The 19,364-nt window shown below is 40.2% G+C and overlaps 2 protein-coding genes across 3 annotated transcripts; one reads left to right on the top strand and one right to left on the bottom strand.

Annotated features, from left to right (window-relative positions):
- Positions 1 to 2,296: 2,296 nt before the first annotated feature.
- rbp4l (retinol binding protein 4, like) lies at positions 2,297 to 3,483 on the top strand. Its single transcript, XM_030743063.1, is given in 5 exon segments — positions 2,297 to 2,413; positions 2,508 to 2,602; positions 2,604 to 2,633; positions 3,065 to 3,177; positions 3,260 to 3,483. Coding segments are annotated over 5 exon segments (579 nt in total).
- Positions 3,484 to 8,402: 4,919 nt separating this feature from the next.
- On the bottom strand, positions 8,403 to 18,928 carry LOC115789396 (keratin, type I cytoskeletal 18). Of its 2 annotated transcripts, XM_030742792.1 has the most exons (10): positions 18,863 to 18,928; positions 16,134 to 16,406; positions 15,883 to 16,008; positions 15,289 to 15,371; positions 14,437 to 14,593; positions 12,999 to 13,163; positions 12,769 to 12,894; positions 11,787 to 12,004; positions 10,433 to 10,461; positions 9,550 to 9,665 (listed from the first exon to the last, which is right to left on the bottom strand). In XM_030742792.1, exons 2-10 carry the CDS (start codon positions 16,395 to 16,397, stop codon positions 9,550 to 9,552), a joined length of 1,284 nt encoding a protein of 427 aa, XP_030598652.1. In that variant the 5' UTR covers positions 16,398 to 16,406; positions 18,863 to 18,928. The 2 variants fall into 2 exon arrangements, with proteins under 2 accessions (XP_030598653.1, XP_030598652.1); XM_030742793.1 differs by lacking the exon at positions 18,863 to 18,928 and having other exon boundaries at positions 8,403 to 9,665; positions 16,134 to 16,397.
- Positions 18,929 to 19,364: the final 436 nt, after the last annotated feature.

The raw sequence follows: 19,364 nt of genomic DNA, 5'->3' as shown, positions 1-19,364 counted from the left end.
CTTTATTTAACATCTGTTTGTACACAAAGTTGTCTAAATCCTGGTAAAGCTTATTGTGTCCAATCTCGTGACCTGTACATAAACATTGCTGCCTTTACCTTGTTTCAAAGTTAAAAGTTAGATATAGAACATAAACATTTTTGCCAGTGATCTATTTCCATTCTTGCAAGCAGGATTAAACTGTATTCTTCCACCCAGTGGGGAAAAAAAAGATCCACTGTCTTGACTGACTTGTGTATCCTCACTGAAGACACTGTTTATTTTCAGAGCCACACCAGTTTACACTGATTGTTTGATTACATCATTTTTTCAGAACACAACAGATTAAAAAGCTCAAATTAGGAACAAAAGTACAACAGGTTTCAAAACAGACAACTGGATATTATTACAGGATGTCTCAGGTAACCAGGGTTAATCCAGGAAACGGAAAAATCACAAACATGTGCCTGTGTGTAAGTTCCTGAATCACTGGGCTGTACTGTATTCTTCTTGTGATTATCTTTTTGTGAGGCTAACTCAATGAAATGGCAGTGGATAGCACTGCTGCCTCGCAGCTAGAATGACATCTAGAAGCTCTGGGTTCGAATCCACCTTGGCCTGGGCCTCTCTGTGTGGAGTTTGCATGTTCTTCCCGTGTCTGCATGAGTTTCCTCCGGGTACTCCAGTTTTCTCCCACTGTCCAAAGACATGCAGCTACTGCGGTTAGGTTAATTGGTCACTCTAAATTGCCCACAAGTGTGAATGGTTGTCTGTCTCTCTGTGTTAGCCCTGTGACAGGCTGGCGACCTGTCCAGGGTGTACTCTGCCTCTCACACTATGACAACTGGGATAGGCTCCAGTGACCCTGAACAGGATAAGCAGACAAGGATGGATGGAAAATAGCTTTTCTTAACAGGTGGGACATTTTCATTCTCATCTAACTGTATTTTTTTGGACTTGTTTACAGATTACTGAGGATTACACCTTTCTTGTTGCCAAAAGAAGATGAGTTAACTCATTAGTCCACTTTTATTTACCTTCATAATGGCGTGAGTCAGTGTCTATTAAATTGTGCTTATCCATAAAGTAAGTCTCAGTCCTTCACTGTCAAACTTGCCAAAGTATGAAAGTAGAAACAGAATACATCTCAGATCAGTGTTTTCTCACTCATTTTGGTATATTTACATGGTTTTGATCAGGCAGCTGTAAAAGTGTTGTTTTTGTTTTTTGTGGGAATTTTGGCATCATAGATGAAAATTGTGTTTTGTTTTTTTTTATCTACAGAAAGTGCTGCGCTGTAACCTGCTTACTCATAAAATACCTTTTTGGGTTTATCAATGCACTCACCTTTCAAATAATCCGTGATGTAAATCAATCCTCTTATCTCATATAATACACGTTGGAAAACAAAGCCGGGGCTGGTGTTACACCACAGTGATCATTTAGCTAATAGCTTTAGTCATCCTCTGTCTTCATTTTTTCCCAAACATCCCTGTAAAGATTTGATAAAACAGTCAAAATGTAAAATCTCTGCGTTCAATAAAAATCAACTACATCGTGTATTTTACACACATTCAGACAGATTTAACTTGCCATCTCTTGGCGCCATGTGGCTCTTTTACTTCTCTTCCACTCACTTACATAATGCTCTAATTGTTTTTATAGTAAGTCTTGGGCAGGTTTGAATGTAAAAGCCAGATTACGGTAAGGATTTTAAGCGAACAGGATTACCTCTAGATTTAAGCACCTTATTTAGTTGTAGGTGATGAAAATCAGCCATAAGCTTGTCCTGCGGTGCGTGTATATAAAGACATCTTCTGACACAAGAATCAGTCTGGTGGATCACCACACACAGAACTTAATTTTTTTTTTTTACCTCTGTTGCTACTTTCACTCAAAACAGGTAGGATGCTGAAATATTAATTTGAGGATAATTAACTTTTTCTTTACTTTTTGGGGGGGATTTCCTTCAATTCTGTCAGTCGTGATGATCTGAAAGTGTGACTTTATGTTTTTTTGGCTCTGTCACATTTTTAACTATTAACATGAGATATTTTACGGTACTGATGAAGATGACATTGCTGTTAATGTCATCTTCCTTAGCCAACATTATGTAATTAATGATTTAACACAGAATACGTTTCTTTGACTGCAGCACAGTGTCCCAGCCTAACGTGAGAGCTGACTGGCTGTATCTCATGTTATACAGTGCAACTACAGGAGTTGTTGGAATTATCACGTTAGTAGCAATACTACTGTCGGCTGGCGATCAATCATTGATTACTGTGGAAACACTGATATATATGTTCCTTCCAGAATGGGATCTTCTAAGCTGGCCCTGCTGCTGGTCTTTGTGTCCTGTGTTGAACGCTGTCTGTCTGCCTCTTGCGTTGTTGATAGCTTCTCGGTAAAAAAGGACTTTGACCCCAAGAGGGTGAGTGAATTCGAAATACGCAGATAGCAACTGTGATGGGGGGGGGGAGAGAATCGTTTCTGACTTTGTTCTCCCTGTTTCCTTTTCACTGAAGTATGCAGGGAAGTGGTATGCACTCCAGAAGAAGGACCCACAAGGCCTGTTTCTGCAGGACAACATCTCAGCAGAGTACACCATCAGTGATGACGGCCTCTTCCAAGGGACGTGTCACTCTGTTCGGGTAGGTTACAAAGCCTGGTATAGATTTTTTGCACTCACAGTTGGTGTGTGCGTCCTTGTTCCCCTCATATCTGCTGATAAAATTATTAAACTGGCTTAAAATGAAGGAAACCCTGTTTGTCTCACCCATGTGCCTGAAGTTACGTGTGTCGGTTGTCCTTGTGGTCCCATGAAACATTAGGATATAAACACACTTTTTAGAGTGACATACTGGACAGCATTAGCTGCAAACTGGGTTTTCTCAGGATTAGGAAGAAATCCAGGTTAGACAGAGTGGTTTTATACAGCAATGTAGGCTTAGATAAACAAACACATGAGCTAGGCCTTGTTTAGAGAAACTGTTAAATACACTGTATACATACTGGGCATTGTGAAAATTATTTCCAAGACATTTTGCAGATACTAACATGTGTTTGCATCATTATTTTGCAGCCTCTGGATTGTGTGTGCTGACATGGCTGCACAGTACTCTGTCCCTGACCCTGCCACACCCGGCAAGATGTTCATGAACTACCAAGGACTGGCCAGCTACCTGTCCAGTGGAGGTTGGTTAAACATACCTGGCACCTCTTATATAGGTCTTTTAATCCCTCATTAATCCACATACTCCACCTTTCTTTCACTCAGGTGACAACTACTGGGTGATTGACACCGACTACGACAATTATGCCATCACCTACGCCTGCCGCACCCTGAAAGATGATGGCAGCTGTGAGGACAGCTATGCCCTGGTCTTCTCCAGGAGTCCCCGGGGCCTTCCTCCCACCATCCAGCGCATTGTCCTTCAGAAGCAGGGCGATATATGCATGGCTGGACAGTTCCAGCCTGTCCTGCAGTCTGGAGCCTGCTAAATCGAAGGAGATTACCAGAATGGGGAACAGAAGTGTGTACCAGCTAGCTGCTGTCTAGGTGGTTGGAAGGGGAGGGAGAGTGAGAAAGTGAATGTGTATGAGAGAGGAAGAACATGTGAGAGTGACAGAAGTGCAAAATGCAGAGAAATACCAGGGGAATTCAGTGAAAAACTATCTTCCTCTGTTTTTTTACCCACTTCCCCTGTTTCTCTAATCCATCCACTGTCTGTCAAAGGAAAACATTAGTGTTGCAGTCTTATGTGAATGTGAAAATTAAAATAAACTTTTTTTTTTTCTAAACAAAATGTAACTGGAAAATGTCCTTTATGCCACTCAAAAATCTGAGTCACTAGGAAGCAAATCCAGCCTAAATGGACTTAGATAAGAAGTAGCAGTCAAAACTATAAAAACAAAAGGAATATTTGTCAGTGCTCCAGCCTTGAAAACATGGACTACACTTGGGCCATGTAAAGTAAGTGGGTAATCCTCTCTGAGCCCGAGAAAATGCAACCAAACCAATGCAATACGCTCCCAGCAGCAATGGGCTTACAAATGTTTTGAGATATTAGTTCTTTTATACTAACTCAGCCGAGAGTACTCCAGGGTCATGGATTAAATTAGGAGTGTTTTTGTTTGAACTGCAAAGATAATTGACTTCATGCTAGCAGGTTAGGCCTCACAGCCACAAAGCTGAACTGATCCTAGGTGCCTTCTTCTTTTGTAATGTAATCACCAGTTGGATAAAATCCTTTAGGAGAAAGACGACAGACAGCTGCTGAAGAAATAAGTCTTTAAATTCAACAGTGAGAGAGAGACAAACACTTTCAATAGCTGGTGAGCGATTGTGTTGATGTTCTACAATAAGTACAATGTACAGTGTATGTACACAGTAAAATATATGCAGAGTTTTAAGGACCTCATACAGATAACATGATCCAGTGTGGTTATCTGTCAGTGTAGTGCTGGTTAATCTCTAATATTTTATTATTGAGTCTTGCTCAACTACAGTAGAAGACAGAGAATCAGGAGATCGTAGATATTATCTGTGAATAAAGTAATTGTTAGCAGGACAGTGTGAGCTAGAATTAGTCTGCCAGCTAGCTTACCTCTGATAGGATCAAATGTTTAATGTAAATAACACCATCTCTAAGTTTCCATCAAAACTGTTGAACCCCAGCAGGGCTTTATGCTTCTGTGTTACAAACATATTCAATCCCAGGTTATGCATTTTCATAACAGTGCCAGGAAAGTATCCCCCACACCATTACAGCACCAACCTAAACCACTGATACAAGGCAGGATGGATCCATGCTTTCATGTTGTTTGAACCCTACCATCTGAATGTTGCAGCAGAAATTGAGAATCATGAGAGGAGGCAACATTTTTCTAATCTTCTTTTGTCCACTTTTGGGGAGCCTGTGTGAATTGTACCGAGCTGAAAGCAGTGGCACCAGAGGTGTGCTCTTCTGCTGTAGCCAGTCTGCTTCAAGGTTTGGCATGCTGCACATTCAGAGATGTTCTTCCGCATACCTTGGTTGTAATAAGTTATTGAGTGACTGTTGTCTTCCTATCAGTTCGAAGCAGTCTGGCCATTTTCCTCTGACCTCTGGCATCAACAAGGCATTTTCACCCAGAGAACTCACTGGATAGTTTCTCTTTTTCAGACCACTGTCTGGAAACCTTAGAGATGGTTGTGTGGGAAAATCCCAGTAAGATCAGCAGTTTCTGAAATACTCAGGCTAGTCTGTCTGACACCAACAACCATACCAAGGCCGTATTGACCATCTAAATACATTAATATCTTTGACTGGCTGATTAGATATTTGCATTAACAAGCAGCTGGACAGGTGTACCTATAAAAGTGTCCAGTGAGCCTATATTGTGAACGTTTACATCTTTCCACTAGAGGGCAGTTAAATCACACCAAACAAACACTAGGCTTGACTATTTCATGAAGGATTTTTATTCATTATTTTCTCCCTTGTTGAAAAACTACTGGGTGAGAGAAGTGATCAACAAGCAATAAACCTTTTAACTTTTTATATCTGCACTCTTTAAACGGTGATGTAGAGTATTCAAACAGCTGCTTATTACTTCTAATGCACACGTTTTGTTGCCTCGCCTGCAGGTGGCTGATGTCATCGCAAAATCGAAAGCAAAGCAAGCAAAATGTTTCCAAGCAGATTTCTGAATGCTGCAGAAGAAGAAAGCTCATTTAAGTTCTGTGCATTAAGTGTGAGATACAATGGACTGAATTTACTTCAGTACTGTGTTGGGATGAGATGTTTAAATGCTGTTAATGCATTGTCTGTACTCAGAGAAAATCTGGAGTTATGCTTGTTTTTGAAACACCATGAGACTGCTTAATCCACAGATCTGCTTGTCTCCTCATCTCTACAGTCATCTACTCTTTCTCTCTCTGAGTCTGTCTATGCTAAAGAAGGGGAAACAGCTGACACCATATAAAATACACAAGAAAATATGAGCAACCATCTGATAGCAGGCTGGGCTCCGTAAATCTGCAAAACTAAACAGAGCACAACAACATTTTTTTTTTTTTGCAGGTTGCTCCCCCCCAAAAAAAATTATATCAGGCATCAGTCAGCTTCAGCGTTAGATGTGACAGGTTTTAAATAATGAATCCTCCTGGTTGTGGCCATGTGTCTTGTTTGTCCTAAAGTCTTCCTGTTGAAGTGTTTACTAACAATGTTTCTCTCCTCTTTCTCTCAGGCTTCATCAGACTTTCTGTATTTATTATTTCATGACACTGAGCTGGCCAACAAGGAATCTCCCAGTGGTCTTGACAAATCTGTGAACAGTATCTGCCTGTATCTGTCTTGTTTATTCAGGGTAGGGGCAACAAGATACTCTTGAAGGGTGTGGAGTCAGTAGTGTTTCAGGGTTCACATTTAGTGCCTCTATTCAGACAAAGACACAGTTGTCTAGCCACGAAAATCTGATGAAATAAAACAATAATCACTCCTATTGTGTTGTAGCCTTTTAAAACCACAGCTTTTTATAAACACTCATGAAAAGCATATTTGTAATGTGATCTCGGGAAGCCTGTTGATATCTTATTGTGTGTTTTACTCCATTTGGAATGTCGCTTTCCACAAAAAAAAATAAAATGTTTGAACACTGAAAAAGTCTGCTTGTTTGAATGCGTGTAAAAGTGGTTGCTGCGATTGTTTTGTTGCTTCCACATGGATGATAAACTTTTTATAAACATGCTGACTGTGTTGCTATGACTGGAAACTGCTTTTGTCCTGAATTCATTTTGGTTTATCTTTGAATTTGTTTGTTTGATTTTGTTTCCTTTAGCTTAGTGACCCCACTCAGATGGCTGGTTGGGTTGTGCACTCAGACAGGAGGGTGGGTTTTTTAAGGGATTATCGTGACAGGAAAAATATTAATGTCACTCATGAAGGTTATGCAAGCAAACTAAACCTGTGTGAACTATAGATCTGTCAGTCATTCTGGATAAATCAGACGAGGAAGATAATCACATCCCCTGTCACAAAATGACTCTAATATTTTCTAGTTTCTGTTTTTTCTATATTTGCCTCACTTTTAAAGGAGTTGCCTCCTGCAGTATGTTTTCTATGCTATTGAAATATTGCCCAACACTCAACCTCAGTGACAACAAACATGTCCACCCACATAATAACTGTGGGCTTCACATGTTAGCAGCTGAACCACAGGAGTAACAACTCTGTGATTGGCCCCAGGGCAGATATTCTGTTGGTCCTTCACCACATTGTGCCGGAGCAAACGCAGCTTCTCACATTCTCTCTCTCTCTCTCACACACACACACACACACACACACACACACACACACACACACACACACACACAGAATAATAGCATATAGCAATAATCAATATCAATAGCATCATTCCAGCTTTTGATCACCACCACTTACATAAACTTATGCTAAACTCACACCATCCTCTTCAACTAGGCTACCACAAGCCCAAAACATATTCAGCCTTGCTGTAATAACAGAAAGATAACCGTAATGTCTGCAAGCATGAGACAAAAGAGAGAAACCCATTAACCACAGGTCCTCACACACTGACTGAACGGGTCACCGTACAGTCCAACAGACACACTCATTTATGGAATTCCTCATTGAATCTTTTCCAGTGGACCAGGATCTAGATATATAAAAAACACACATAACAGTGTGAGCGCATTTTTTTCAACATGTAAGTGGTAACAATATTTCAATCCTTCACAGAAACACAAATTACTACCCGTCAAAACTTCATCTCTCGAGCCTTGCACTCAGTAAAGTCCTTGACAGCCCTTTGTTCCCATCCTGCTCTCGTCTCTCCTTCCTCTTTTGAACTTCCTCTTTTTTTTTTTGCTTTGCTTATTAAACATAATTTAATATTCCACTGCAGCAGCTAACTACTGTACAAGACAAATTGTTGCACAAGTGATTGATATCAACAGGTTCGTGGGTATTTTTGCACAAATGAAAAGTTATATATTTCCCAGCATGCCCCTCTGCCATCAAAACCTTTGAGAAAAAATATCTGTTTCAGTCAGTGGAGCGTAAGATGACTGAGTAAGTACTTGCAGAACTAAAATTCAATTCATAAGGAAAATGTATATCACATGATGTGTTCACTTTATCGTAATACTGTAATTAAAGGCACCAATGTAATGTGAAGGGGAGGCTACCTTTATTCTCATTATTCTCATGTGCCTAAAATTCTGGCTTTCTATTCAGTGTGTTTTCCATCAATCTAATAATTTTCTGTTTATGAAAAGCTAGAGTGCTTAAGGAATCCAGAGGTGGACTCAAATGCAGACGCTGAAAGCAAACTGGAACTGAAAATGCACATTTTATTAAATAGGTAAGAAGTCCAAGTGAAACAACAAAGTCCATGCAGAAATCCAAGAGGTCGAGACACAAACTAAATCCAGACATGAAGCACATGAGGGTGGGTAAACAGACAATGTGACAAAGGCTACAAGGAAGACGGGATTATTTATGCACATGACGGCAATCAGGGAATTGGCCAGGCAGATAACGAGATACAGGTGCAGACAAGGACAACCGGTAACTTGAACTAAAGGTTAACCAAGATTAATGGGTCTGGAAACTGAGTAAATCAAAACCTATACTATAAACAAAACTAGGAAACACAGCAGCCAAACAGAGCACCTGAAAAATGAGAATATAAAACTTCAAACACCAAAAAACACAAAGAAAATGTAGACAGAAATCAAAACCTAAAATTCTACTAGAAACTCAAGTGCACAAAACCCCGGGACCATAACAGAAGCATTTTTTTAAAGAATCTGAATAATGATGCAAATCCTGTGACTGAGACACAGCGCTGGTTTGACTTAAACTGGTATCCTTTGTCCAGTGTATTCACTGCCCCTCCACATGTCCAAACCATATTAACTTTGGCTAAAATACCTGTCGAACATGGAAAAATTCAAGCAAAGCACCTCTGCGCTGAAGCACAGCCTCATGAAGCCTTTAGGATGCCTGTCAGTTATCCCAAGATTGGCGGAATAAAGAAGTAGGACACATGATGAATTTATTGTGTCTTTGTATTCAGAATGCAAACAGCAGACAGCAGAAAAGAAATTGTTGTAAAAGGAACAGAGGCACAGAGTATAACACTTAATAAATGAACGTTATCACACTAAGAATTAAATCTCTTGTTTGCCTACAAAACCTTTTATTAGCAAAACAGTCAGATATAGCAGTGGTTAGTTATTTCCTCACACACATTTCTATCTAAAATTCATAAACTCAAGCATAGCTTTTATTTTAGTTACATCTGAACCATTTTTCTTACTGATAAACCTGTGGGGTGATGGGAATCAGGACATTTACAGTCAGTAGTTATAGTGCCTGAAAAAATGCTCCTTTTTGTAAAACTAATGATGCTGAAGCTTCAGTTTCAAAATTCATAATTATGAGGCAGATGCTAATCTTTCTTTTTTTTCTCTTTCTCTCTTTTTTTTTTTGCAAGAAAGTTCTAAATTCTGCTTCAGATTTTGATCATTTTAAAATTTCAGCTGCTTCTTTGCTTCTTCTATTTCTTCGACTCCTCGATTTGCTCCACCTCACTGGATTCGTCCACCACCTTGCCATTGACCATGGTCTGAGTCACCACCTTCACAATCTTCCTGGTACGGACGTCGGGCTCGTCTGCATCAAATATACATGAGATGAGAACGTAAGGGTGAGATTTAAGGAAATTAGTGAATAAATGAAGGGATAAAGAAAAGAAGAGACTAGAAGCTGCATTGACCTTTCACACACATATAAATGCATAAAAAAATGTAACCTCTTGCCAGCTTCACATATGTAACAATGTGTAACTGTTACTAAAGCAGCTTTAACGTTCACCTCACCTCACACTCTTTGAGTCTGTGTTGTTTTTGTGGTCTCATGCTGTGAGACGAAAGCTGAACATTTTCAAAACGAACTCCAGTTTCTTAATCCGGCAGTGTAAGTCAGCGAGATTAGGACACACAACATTGGGGGAAAAAATGTTTTCAGACCTACATTAGTTGCTATAGGAGCTTAGCTGTAAGTGCTTTATGTATTGTTTGGATATTCACATAACTGTAATTAGTCCTGGGCCTCCAGGGTGTGGTAAAAGATATATATATCTGTCTGTCTGTCAGTCTACTGCAGTGCTGGCTCACATTCACATTATTGCTTTTATGCAACAGCGGTTAACAAAGGCATTTGTGAACCATTTGTTTGACTTATCTTTGTCAAAACTTCACTTTCAGTCATTCTTTACCTCCGTAAGGTCCTCTTCAGTTATTCAATAAACTATAGCAGCAACAGCCTCAGCTTTTGTATTTATACCATTGTGTGATGGTGTGTAACGATGTCATTCGGTTCTTCTCACATATAATTACTGACTTTCTTTTATCAGGTAAAATTAAAAGCAATATACTCACTTTTTGGTGGAGGAGGGATTTCTTTGACTCTAATGGGCAGAAAGAAAACCTGTTAGAATGACCTGAAAACAAGATTAACATGTGTAAGGCAAACATTTAACAGGAACCTATAATATTATGTGCCCTACTGTGTGTTTTTACTTGTATGATAATGCACGGTCATGTTATGGATACTCTTGAAGAAAATTAAAATAAAGAAATTAGCAAGTAAGGCTTCAAACTGCTCTAAACACTCTTTTTTTCTGTTCTTGTCTCTGTATGATGTCAGTGAGAGTGGATATCCTTAATATAGTAATCTCTGGCACACAGCTCTGGCTGTGAGTCCCACCCACCTACTGTTCAAACCTTCTGTTTGTCAGGGGCAGCCAATCAGAATAAAGTTGGCTTAAAGAGGAGCTAAAACAGTTGGTTTCAGACAGAAGTTGACATGTGCTGCTGCACCAACAGCTAAATACAAGATACAGCTACAGCTGATCTACTTATTTGAAGCAGGGGGAACCAGTTGATCTGAGTAGAGGAGGTTTACATGATTCACATTTCAGAATAATCCTTATGTATCTGGTATTTAGCTGTTGCTGCCGATTTATCATTGAAGTCATGGTAAATTAATATTTTCCAAAATATATAATCTCTTAAGCACTAACTGGCATAGGAGTTGTTATTTCCTCAAACACATTTATTAGACAGTGGTAAGTGAAAGGCTTTATGAATGATAGAAAAAACAACATTTAAGTATGAATAAGCCCAGTCTAGGCAGAGAGAAGTGACTCCGTTTTCTCTGTATTGTTGTAGGCTCTTTACCTTACAATATGAAGCACCTTGAGGCAACTGTTGTTGTGATTTGATGCTAAATAAATAAAACTGAATTGAACCAAACTGAAAAATTTAAAGCAAACCTTGAAAGAAGGCTTCAGTTTCTTAGAACTTGTTTTTTTTTTTTCTTACAATTACATTTATGTACAATATAGTATAACCTATAGTATTGTTTGCTTTCATTTCCATTACTTACATTGTTACAGTAACAATGTTCTCACCAAAGTATCAGCTGACATCTGAGAGCAGCTACACCCAACAATGCTGGGCAGTATTGCTGGGTGTAGCAACGTTGGTGGTAAGATGATCACAGGTATTTTGATTGAGCATCAAACTAAAAGAGTGTACCATAATCTCTGAGAGTGACAGGTGTGTCTTTGCCCTTTTATAGCATTTTTCAGTAACGTTTCCATGTTACTGGCTGGCCAAAGCTATTGACATACAGTTTTATTATAAAGCTCTGGGATGAAAGTTGTACTTAATTATGCTTATCCTTTGGTACTTGCACTAAATCTTTGATTATTACTATTGCAATACTTACGATTCCTCTCCCTCCAGCAGGCGTCTGTAGGTGGCGATCTCCATCTCCAGGTTCTGCTTGATGCGAAGGAGCTGCTCGTAGTCGGTCTTGGTGCGCTGCATGTCCAGCCTGAGCTGGGAGAGGTCGTCTTCCAGCTGGCTCAGGGTGACCTGCAGCCGCTCCATCTCAGCAGAATACTTCTGACCTGTCTCACCCAGGTTCCCTTCCAGAGCTGCTATCTGAGGAGCAAAAGGGAATGCACCTAATAGCCCCATATCTCACCATGAATATTACTCATAATCATGATATCAGTACACTCGACATTATAACACTGGCATTTTGTGATTCTCCCCATAACACTGACTCCACTGTACTGACTGTGTTGTAACCACTGTTCAGAAACAGGATGCTATGCAGTAGACTGGCTGGTAATAAAAAGAATGTCTCCTGGTTCTGAAATTGCTTCCCAAGCCCTTATCAACAAACACCTGTGAACAGACAAGTCCTTGGCACCCAAAGCAAACATTTGCTGCTCAGACGTAATTACCCATCTCACCACTGAAATTCACCCCCATACTATTTTGCAACTGGATCCAATATGTCCCTGCATGTTTATTGTCAACACAGGATTAAAAGAAACAAAAACAAAATAATTTTTCCCAGAATTTAAGATAAAGTGGTATGGAAATGTACAAAGAATGTACATGAGACTTATCTGGATGTCTGTAGAGATTTTCTCTGTTGCTGTTTGACAAATCTCCCTCTCTAATGCAACACCATAATTCAGTGTGGCTTTGTAAAAAGTGCATATTTGTAACCATAAATTTTGAATCGTGGCTGAGGTGTGGTCGCACTGCTTTGTGGGCATTAGGCTTTGTTTGCACAACTAAAAATGTATTTTTAAACCAAAACACAGGTTGTCAGTCTTCTGCATGCTGAAAGGAAAAACAGCAGTTAAGTAAGTCCACGCCCTCACCCACACCCACACCCACACATGGCTCACCTGTTTGTGCAGACTCTCCAGCTCCACCTCCAGGGTCTGCAGGAAGCGCTGCCTCTCGGTCAGCTCTCCCTGAGCTCCTCTCAGAGCCTCGTTGCTCTCCTTCACTTCGTTCTGCATAGTCTCCAGCTGGCAAAGAAACATTTTCTGTCATGTAAAGCACTTTAATTATTTAGATGTGTAGACCATGTGACGCCATCACAGGGAACCACACTACATGTTGCTCCCCATACCTTTTTGCGGTACCACTGCTCCGCCTGCTCCTTGTTCTTCTTCACAATCCCTTCATACTGGGAGCGCAGCTCAGACAGAACGGTGCCCAGCTCAGGCCCGGTGGCAGAGTCCACCTCCACATTCACCTCATCTCTGGCAATACGAGACTTCATCTGCTCAAGTTCCTGTAGGTGCACATGTGGTTATATTTATTATATTGCTCACACTGACATTTTTTTAATCACATTATTGTAGCTGCACTGTGTATCAAATGTCACTTCTAATTGAATGCAACTAACACTGGTGTCCACAGTCAGCGTATGCGGCTATGAACAGTTCTATGAACCCTACACCGCAGAGGGACAGATAGGATGTGATGGCATTTTAATTATTTAGATGTTCTTCATAAATACTGGATGGGAAAGAGCTCGCCTTACCCCTGGCCTTTCAATTCGCACACACAGCCTCCTGCTCACGCGTGCTTGGTGGATTTCTTTTCACTCTCTCCTCTCTACATTGTGATCTGTCACAAGTAGTTTGTTTTAATGTAAAGCAGTCTATTATTAATGCTTTTGTTATATCATTGTAAATATTTTTCCAGTCATCACTGGGCAGTAATGTTGAATTGTTGTTTATATTTCACTCAGAGTCACTGAATCCTTGCTTGGGGTCTATCTGACGTCCCAGTGGACCTATAGGGGCACTGCTTGTTTAAGTTAGTTGCCATAAATGAAATAAAAGGAGCCGGCATAGATTCCAGAGAGGAGAGCAGACAAAGAGAGATCTGCAGTCGATTGTGAGCAAGTTTCAGATACTCACACTGCGCAGCCGACAGGCTCAGATAATTCACATTTTAGACAAAGCAAGCAAATATAAAGCAACAACACATGGGTAAAACACATAAATGGTATGAGTGTGTGATCTATTCTAATAATAATCTTATTTGGTCAAATTCATTCTGAAGATTTGTAGTATTTCATAGTTTCAGTGTGAAATTGGGGTTCTAAAGCTTTAATTGTCCAACATGTTCTTTCTTTGCATCATGTTGTTCTAGTGGCCTCTAAGTGGCACCTTACAGGATCTGTACAGTCTTGTTTCAGTAAGAGGGAGATCAGTTCCTTCTTTGGTGTGAGGGAGTAAGTTTATCTTTGCCTCAGAGGGCACTTCAGATCAGCTGCCTGGATAGAAAGAGCAGGTGTGAGCAACCAGATCTACTTGCTCCTTTTGTCTACAGTAACCAGAGGACCACCTATCTCTGCTCAGCTACACATCGTTTTCTGTCTGTGCTGGCTCTAAAAAACCTACTGAGTCCACCAAAGTGGGTCAAGCAGGTACTGAACAAGTGTTTGTGAGGGCAGGCAGGAGAAGAGAGAGGGCCAAACTGAAAATGAGACCACACAAATGTCAAGTAGTGAGCAAAGAAAATGAGAACATGGCATTGGTGGCAAACACACTAACCTCCTCATGGTTTTTCTTAAGGAAGTAAAGTTCCTCTTTCAGGCTGTCCAGATCCCCCCTCAAAGAGGCGATGATCTGCTCGTGGTCGGTCTTGGCCTTTTTTAGGGCAATACAGTCTCGCTCCACAGACTGGCACATCACCATTTCAGTCTCCCATCTAGTTTGGAAAAGAGAAGCAGCAGCAGCATATATTACAGTAAACTTACCCTCCACAGGTAAAATATGATACATTTTTTTATTAAAACAGAAACTGCCATCACTAGATACAAAGTAACATGTTCACAGAAAAAAAATAATTTAAATATTTTTATGTAATTAAAGATAAACATTTGTATTTGTACTGATGTAATTCTGCCCTTGACTTCTGTTTGCATTTAGATTAATTAGTCAAAGTAGTGAGAAATATTTATATCTGCTGTCAGGAAGTCTTTAAAAAAGAAAAAAAATAGCCTGAAACTAACTATACAAACTCAAACTGACACAAAGATTTTCCAGTAATAAGCTACATTTTTATTTTTTATTTTTTTTACACATTATCCTGTATAGAATGAAAACGTTATGATATGTTATGTGACTGGTCACCATCATACTTTTTAGTGTTCCTGCAGTAATCTAATCTTTAATCAGTGCCATTTCCCTCAAACAATCAGCATATTTAGTATTTAACTTTTTCCAGAGAACGGCGCATTACTGTGCAAAATGTCACATTTTTTAAACCAATTTTTGTTGAGTGATCAAATGTTTCACTAAAACATGACGGAGGCATGAACTAAATTATCAACACAACCCTGCCTCTGTATCATTATGTGATACCAGCTTTACATCACCGTGGTGTTATCATTAATCACTCACTTGATTCTGAAGTCATCAGCGGCCAGTTTAGCATTATCGATCTCTAGCATGAGACGAGCATTTTCCAAGGTCCTCTTCCTCACCTGACAAATATTAACGTGGGTTAATAATAACATTAAATCCTTCATTAAAGTCCATCTTCAGTTTAAATTAATACATTTTTTTTAAATAAATAAAAAAATAAATTAATTAATACAATTTTCTACATTTACTGAATGTTCATGTTACCTTAGTGCAAGTGTTACACTAACAGTAACAAGGTTTCAAACGCTTGCAAATGACACATTAAGATTTGGATCTGTGGCCAGTAAAACATTCCAGTTTCATTAAACCGTCTGTTTAAAAATGGGCCAAATAATCATTAACTCTGCCTTGGCTTCATGTGGTACTTGTTAACTGGAAGTATGAGCAGATTCTGCCTCTGATGACTCTGCTAATGCACCTCCTGCTAAAATACTCCTGACATTTGCATGAATGTTTTGTCTATGTAAAGTAATCAAAGCCATCATAACTTGAGCTTTGCCGATTTGCACCTTCAAAACTCAGACCTTGAGCTGACCTTTCTTTGTGGCTGCCTACCCCTTTGATGCCTACCTCTTGCTCAACGGCATGAGCTTGGGCCATCATGGAATCGAGGTCATGACCTTTGGGAATGCGTTCGAGCATCAGCTGCTTAATTTTCATCTCCAGGTCAGCATTGGAGCGCTCCAGTGAGCGCACCTGTAGCAGACAAAGAGACACAGAGAAGGGAGGACGCAGGTTAATGATCAAAGTCGCTCAACTTACCGCTTGTTTTATTTCCTGGGCTGATAACCTCACAGTGCTGTGCTTTGTTATCATCAGACCTTGTCCAGGTAGTTGGCCAGACGGTTGTTGAGACTCTGCATAGCTTCCTTCTCATTGGTGCTGTTGCCATGCAGTCCATTAATTTGAAGGCTGGCTGGCCCATTGAGATCCTGGCTGATGGAAGCTGAACGGGTGAGCGGGCTCACTGCAGCGAATGACACAGAAGCCCGAGAGCGAGCGCGGCCGGTGTCCATCAGAGAACGACTGGAAAAGGAGGGCTGACGGCCAAGAGAGTAACTTTTCATTGAAATACTGGAGGCCATGACAGGCGGCTGTGAAGACACAATGAACAATGCACAGAAGTTGGGAGTTTAACAATGTTTCAAAGCAGCTGTTCCCAACCTTTCCGATCTGCCTCATAGCCCCTTAATCAATTCAATAATTTAAACTGGATCTGGATGGCTTTTACCTTACAAAATGCAGGGTCAGGCAAATAAAGTGCAATTACACAGGCCTAGACACCAATCAGTGATCCCCCTGGCAACCATCAATAGATAGGGAACCAATTCCCCACCAGTTTGGAGAAAACCTTGTGATTTCTTTAGTCGCTGCGGTTGCCTGCAGGTTGCATGGAAGAGGCCAACTTGTCTGCAAGCACTCACCAATTGCTCTCCGAGCAGTAGTGAACCTGTGAAAAGTGCAACAAAAGCAGGAGACAGAGACCTTTTGCCTTCAGAGTAAAAGTTGCATCTTTTGAAAGGTGTTGGCACAACTTTTACTTTTAAGGCAAAATTCTCCATTTCCAGTTTGCGTCACACTTTTTCAGCTGTTACTACTGTTCAGCTAATATTTAGTGAGTATTTTCAGGTTTGCACCTTCCACACAAACTACAGGCAACCATGGCAATCTGCCAGAGACCAAAACAATCACAAGGAGGTTTTATTTGTGCAGCAACCTCCAGCAACCACTTGCCAGCCAGCTGGGAAACAAATGTTTTTCCCTCAAATTTGCAACTAGTGGTTGTATCACATCCAACATGGCAGAGCATGATTTCACACAAGGAACTCCTAAAATGTGTGGCTTGCTTCCTAACTGTTTATGCACACCATTAGCATTTTCCACATTGTTAGCTGACAATTTCAACTGTTAGCCATAATTCTAGCTCTTAAATTTAACCATTGTTTTCTATTTAAAGCATTTGGCTGTCTGTTTCCACTGACTATCCATTTCCTTTAGTTGTCTTTTCTGCTGAAACCTGTTGTCATCTTAAACTAAACTGTCATTGCTGTTATTTCAGATTAGCTCAGTTAATCTACCAGCATAGGCTACCCCCTGGAGTACTTTCACCTTTGATTTGGAATCACTATTTTAACTATGAAGATGAAACAGAGGAAAGGCATAAACTTGAGGAAAAAAAAAGAAAACAACCAGAGCACAGTCACAGGTTTGCTCTCTTAAAGGTTCATATCTTCGAGGAGAGCAGATGAATGTTCAAATTACACACATCATAATTTCAAAAGCCAGACTGTTTGACCCATTGCAGTCATTTAAAGGTAGTGTTGCATGAGATCTGGTTGTAGAAAAGCCCTTTTGTGGTCCTTAAGCAAATGTGCTTCATTCTAGCATTTCACCAGACTCTGATGGAAGTACAAGTAGGGTCTTATATTCAAGACCACTGATCGCCCACTGAAAGTGATGAAAGGAGTCTTTCAATGAGCGTATGCGCCGCTGCCTTGTGGCTGTTCAGTCTAACCATCTGCATCAAGAGATGACTGACTTTATGGCTGGAGACACTTCAGGCTGTCAGTCTCAGCTCTGTGCAGACATAATTCAACTCAAGTCAGCATAAAATCTAAATGTAAATGACCACAGCTCGGCTCGGGGATGAAGGAGGGCCTCTCAGTGAGACTGAGAACACTCACATATTCTTTTACCTATGATAATAAGATGCATTTTATATTCAAGAAGGAACTAATAGAGGATTCATAAAAAAAAAAAAAAAAATGGAAGCAAAGAGAGGATAATACAGGTGTCATCATAGCTTCAAATAAGAGAAGTTTTTTTTTTCCAGTCAGTTTCTATTGATATGATCATTTATATTACTGTGTCTTAATATTAGTACCAGTATTTTCTAGCCTGCTCTTTAAGCTCACGTCACTTCCTCGACTTTAAAAAAGGAAAGTTGTTTTTTGGATATCATACATAGTGAAGGACAGGGTAGCTTTGTCTATGAGTGTGTGTGTGTGTGTGTGTGTGTGTGTGTGTGTGTGTGTGTGTGTGTGTGTGTGTGTGTGTGTGTGTGTGTGTGTGTGTGTGGTTTCAGTGGCAGATTAGCGGTCAAGGGAACCTCTCTGTCTCTCTGTCACTTGATCCTCACAACACCGTTCCCACAACACTACAAAGGACCCAGCAGGAGACAGACAGTCCTTGTTCAGATGAAAGATAGAGAGCTTGGGAAAATGATCTACAAAATATTCAGAGGAAATTCCAGTAACACGGCAAGACACATTGTACAGCAGGAAATGGGCGTTTCATGAAGTGGGCTCATCCTGCTATCAGCTGACTAATAGGTGTGCTGACCACTTGAATGAAACTGAATGAGAAAATATGCAGAAGTTTTCATTTTGATTTATATCTCTGCTTAATTATTGCATGATAACAACCATTAAACTTATTTAAGAAACAAAAAAAACAACTGATTAATATTTAACTGATTCATTTTGAGAAGGTTGATTGCTAAAAAGAAAAAGAAAAACAAGAAGAATAAAAATAAATGAATTCTTCTTACCAGGACTTTCTTCAGCTAGAGGCAGTGTAGGATCCAGAGGAATGCAGGAGGTTCAGTGCTGCTGATGCTACAGGTGTGCTTATATGCAGGTGTGCACAGAGAGGGAGGAGCTAACTATCAACAGGAGGTGTGTTTAATCCACCTGTAGGTCTTGAGAAAGGTGGGATGAAGAGTCTTGTAATGAAGCTAATATAAGTTTGACTCATACCTGCTCACTCTGTTTCTTCTTTACCTGTTACAGGGAAAGACAAGTACAGAGTCTGTAGCTCAACAAAGATCAGCTCACTGAAAAACATATTTGTTTGATCCTGAGTCACAGCATCAGGCACAATTTTAAAACCACTGACGGCTAAAATGGGCAGCATAAGCATCTGTGCAAGTTTGTCAGTAGCCAAACTGTGATTGCAAGACTCTGGTCAGGGCCAGTAAGATCCTCTAGGTACCACTCTGCTGGAAACCTCAGGTCCTGGCTTGACTCGTACCCTCTACCTAAACAGCAGCA

Source organism: Archocentrus centrarchus, chromosome 12 (assembly GCF_007364275.1).
Source record: "Archocentrus centrarchus isolate MPI-CPG fArcCen1 chromosome 12, fArcCen1, whole genome shotgun sequence".
Classification (NCBI taxonomy): Eukaryota; Metazoa; Chordata; class Actinopteri; order Cichliformes; family Cichlidae; genus Archocentrus; species Archocentrus centrarchus.
Note: the sequence above shows the minus strand (reverse complement) of the source record. Positions and strands in the feature narration are given on the sequence as shown.

Coding starts and splice junctions, on each gene's coding strand:
- LOC115789396 (XM_030742792.1), bottom strand. CDS start 16,397: ATGGCCTCCAGTATTTCAATGAAAAGTTACTCTCTTGGCCGTCAGCCC. Junction 16,009..16,133: donor TGGCCAACTACCTGGACAAG/GTCTGATGATAA, acceptor TGTCTGCTACAG/GTGCGCTCACTGGAGCGCTC. Junction 15,372..15,882: donor CTCATGCCGTTGAGCAAGAG/GTAGGCATCAAA, acceptor AATATTTGTCAG/GTGAGGAAGAGGACCTTGGA.